This window comes from Morone saxatilis, unplaced genomic scaffold (genome assembly GCF_004916995.1).
Source record: "Morone saxatilis isolate NCDOM2014 unplaced genomic scaffold, NCSU_SB_2.0 Contig5, whole genome shotgun sequence".
Lineage (NCBI taxonomy): Eukaryota > Metazoa > Chordata > Actinopteri > Moronidae > Morone > Morone saxatilis.
In genome coordinates, this window is record NW_023340095.1 from 3,828,020 (window position 1) to 3,830,536 (window position 2,517).

Sequence of the window (2,517 nt, forward strand, 5' to 3'; positions counted from 1 at the left end):
TCTTGTGCGGTTGTTTGCTCAGAGTCAGGTTTAAAAAGACACACAAGAAAGACACATACGTCTATAAAACATATACTTCTCTAGAAATAAAAAAGTGCATAAGACGCTATATAAAAGAGAAAGTGAGAGCATTATAAATGCATGCTTTCTTTTCTGTATATTTTCTCCTAGAATGGGAGGCTGAAACGAGGGAGTTACTCCACTAGATGTCACTAAATCCTACACACTGGTCCTTGTTTTTGTTTTCAGATTGTTTTGGGGTTTGTTTTTTATCAGCCACAGAAAGCTGTGTGTCGGTTTGGCTCTAATTAACAACATAATCTCTCAGGACTCGAGCAGTGCAAAGCCAGAGAAGACGATGCATCCAAAGAGGAAGGCAACGAGGAGGACTCCGGTACTAAAGACCAGCTCATCAAGCGCAAAGTTCCAGCTGTGATGTTGGGACAAGCGATCTCCGTGGTGGGAGGTTACACAGAGAAGACTCCGGTCCCAGACGCGGCTCCCACCACGGTCAAGAGGCTTCCTGAACCCATCCTTCCCACAGCACAAACGAAGTGAGCTCTAACGCACAAACACGGCGGATGTTTTGTAAGCTCCACCTTTGTGCAAGTCAGACTTACTTCCCTGTGTTTTTTTTTTTTTGTTCTGTTACAGAATGACGGGGGCGAGCGGGAGAAAGAAAGTGTTTCGGTTGTCAGATGTCGTCCAGACTTTATCAGAGCCCCAGATTGAAACGTTAACCTCCAAAGCGGTCAAACGCATCCTGCATTCAGAGAAGGCGATTGCTCAAAGTGGCATGTCCCATGTAAGTAATCAACCCCGTTGTTAGTTTCTCATTTTCTTCATAATGCTTGAGTACGTTTAATCAGCTCAACACAATCTGTGCGGCAGGTCAGAGTGAAGCTCCTCTCCAGGCTCGTGACGCAGTTCGAGGGGATGATGAAAGAAGACGTGCTGGAGTTTATTCTGGATGACATCAGGACGAGGAGTGACCTGGCCTTTTCTCTCCTCTACCAAGAGTACAACACTTACCTCAGCCAGCTGCCAGATGGGCTGCTGGACAGCTACGACCGCTGTCTGTACACTCTGCTGTCGGGCCTGCAGGAGAAACCCGAGCAGAGGGATGGGTGAGACAAAACACTCGCATATTCTCTTCTGTAGCTCTTCTTTAAACCCAGGATTTACATGGTGTAGTAGTGGTTATGTGTTCTATAAACCATTAGTATCCCATTATCAGCCATACATTACATTACATTTCATTTCACGTTCTGTTCCTGCCAGCCTTTTCACCAAACTGGTCCTGGAGGCTCCCGTCATAACTGAGTCAGCGTTGGAAGTAATACGGCGTTACTGCGAGGACGAGGTAAGTGACCCGATAAAGACGCAGCACCTCGTTTTAAAGTTCGCCCGCTGAACTGTTGTACTGATGGAACCTTTGTTTCAGTCTCGGGTGTATTTGGGCATGACGACTCTGAAGGAGCTCATCGTCAAGCGACCCTCGCGGCAGTTTCAGTACCTGCATGTTCTTCTGGATCTCAGCTCACATGAAAAAGAGAAGGTGATGACTGTCAACGTTTCTTGTCATTATTTTTATTTACATCTGTCTCACGCTCTCTCAGTCTGCTGACCTGATTCGTTTTCTTTCTTTCCTGTGGTTGTCGTATTTTTACCTCCAGGTGCGGTCCACAGCCTTGGCTTTTCTCAAGCGTATGTATGAGAGGGACCAGCTCAGGGACTACATTGAGAAGTTTGCCCTGAACTACATGCAGCTTCTGGTCCACCCCAACCCTCCGTCTCTGCTCTTTGGGGCCGACAAAGACACAGGTTTGGAATACGTGTGAAGCTTTATCTCACATCATGTTTTTACAGCCGTCTTTGTTCCATGATGGGTTTTTTGTGTTTATATTTTGAGCTCATTAATGCGTCCAAAGCAGCTTACGATTACCTAATGGATCTACTGTGCTTTCCCCAGTACAGCTGCACTTTCTACACTTACACCACTGCTAATATCCCTCCAACTTCAAACAGCGTTGTGGAAGAAATGGAAAAAAAACATCACATGAACTTTTCCTGTTTGAATTTTTCTAATATCAGTCAAAGAAACACAAACTTGCGTTGCAGCTTCCCCAGTCCGCTCCTGTAAGCTCTGTGTTGTTGGTGTGTTTGTTGAGACAGAGGTGGCTGCCCCCTGGACTGAAGAGACAGTGAGACAGTGTCTGTTCCTCTACCTGTCCCTGCTGCCTCTAAACCACCGGCTGGTCCACGAGCTGGCTTCCGTCTACACCGAGGCCATCGCTGACATCAAGCGCAGCGTGCTTCGAGCAATAGAGCAGCCTGTAAGTCTCTCCTCACCCTGTACTTAACTTGTCTTTTTGGAGAGTTTTTTGTTCTTCTTAAAGAGCTCAGTTTGGAATTAATTGTTCCTGTTATACGTCTGAGACAGTCCAGTCAGTTCATCAGTATTTCTGAATATGTAGGAGTTCCTACTAGGGCTGGACCAAAAGTCATATCCCGATA

At 46.2% G+C, this 2,517-nt stretch overlaps 1 protein-coding gene across 1 annotated transcript in view; it reads left to right on the plus strand.

Moving 5' to 3' along the window:
* Positions 1–2,517, plus strand: part of sympk (symplekin) — a gene marked incomplete at its 5' end in the record, with an annotated part of 8,901 nt that overhangs the window by 2,516 nt on the left and 3,868 nt on the right. The window contains 7 exon segments of the mRNA XM_035676755.1: positions 329–554; positions 655–805; positions 892–1,127; positions 1,282–1,363; positions 1,445–1,558; positions 1,677–1,824; positions 2,176–2,336. Coding sequence (XP_035532648.1) covers positions 329–554; positions 655–805; positions 892–1,127; positions 1,282–1,363; positions 1,445–1,558; positions 1,677–1,824; positions 2,176–2,336 — 1,118 coding nt within the window.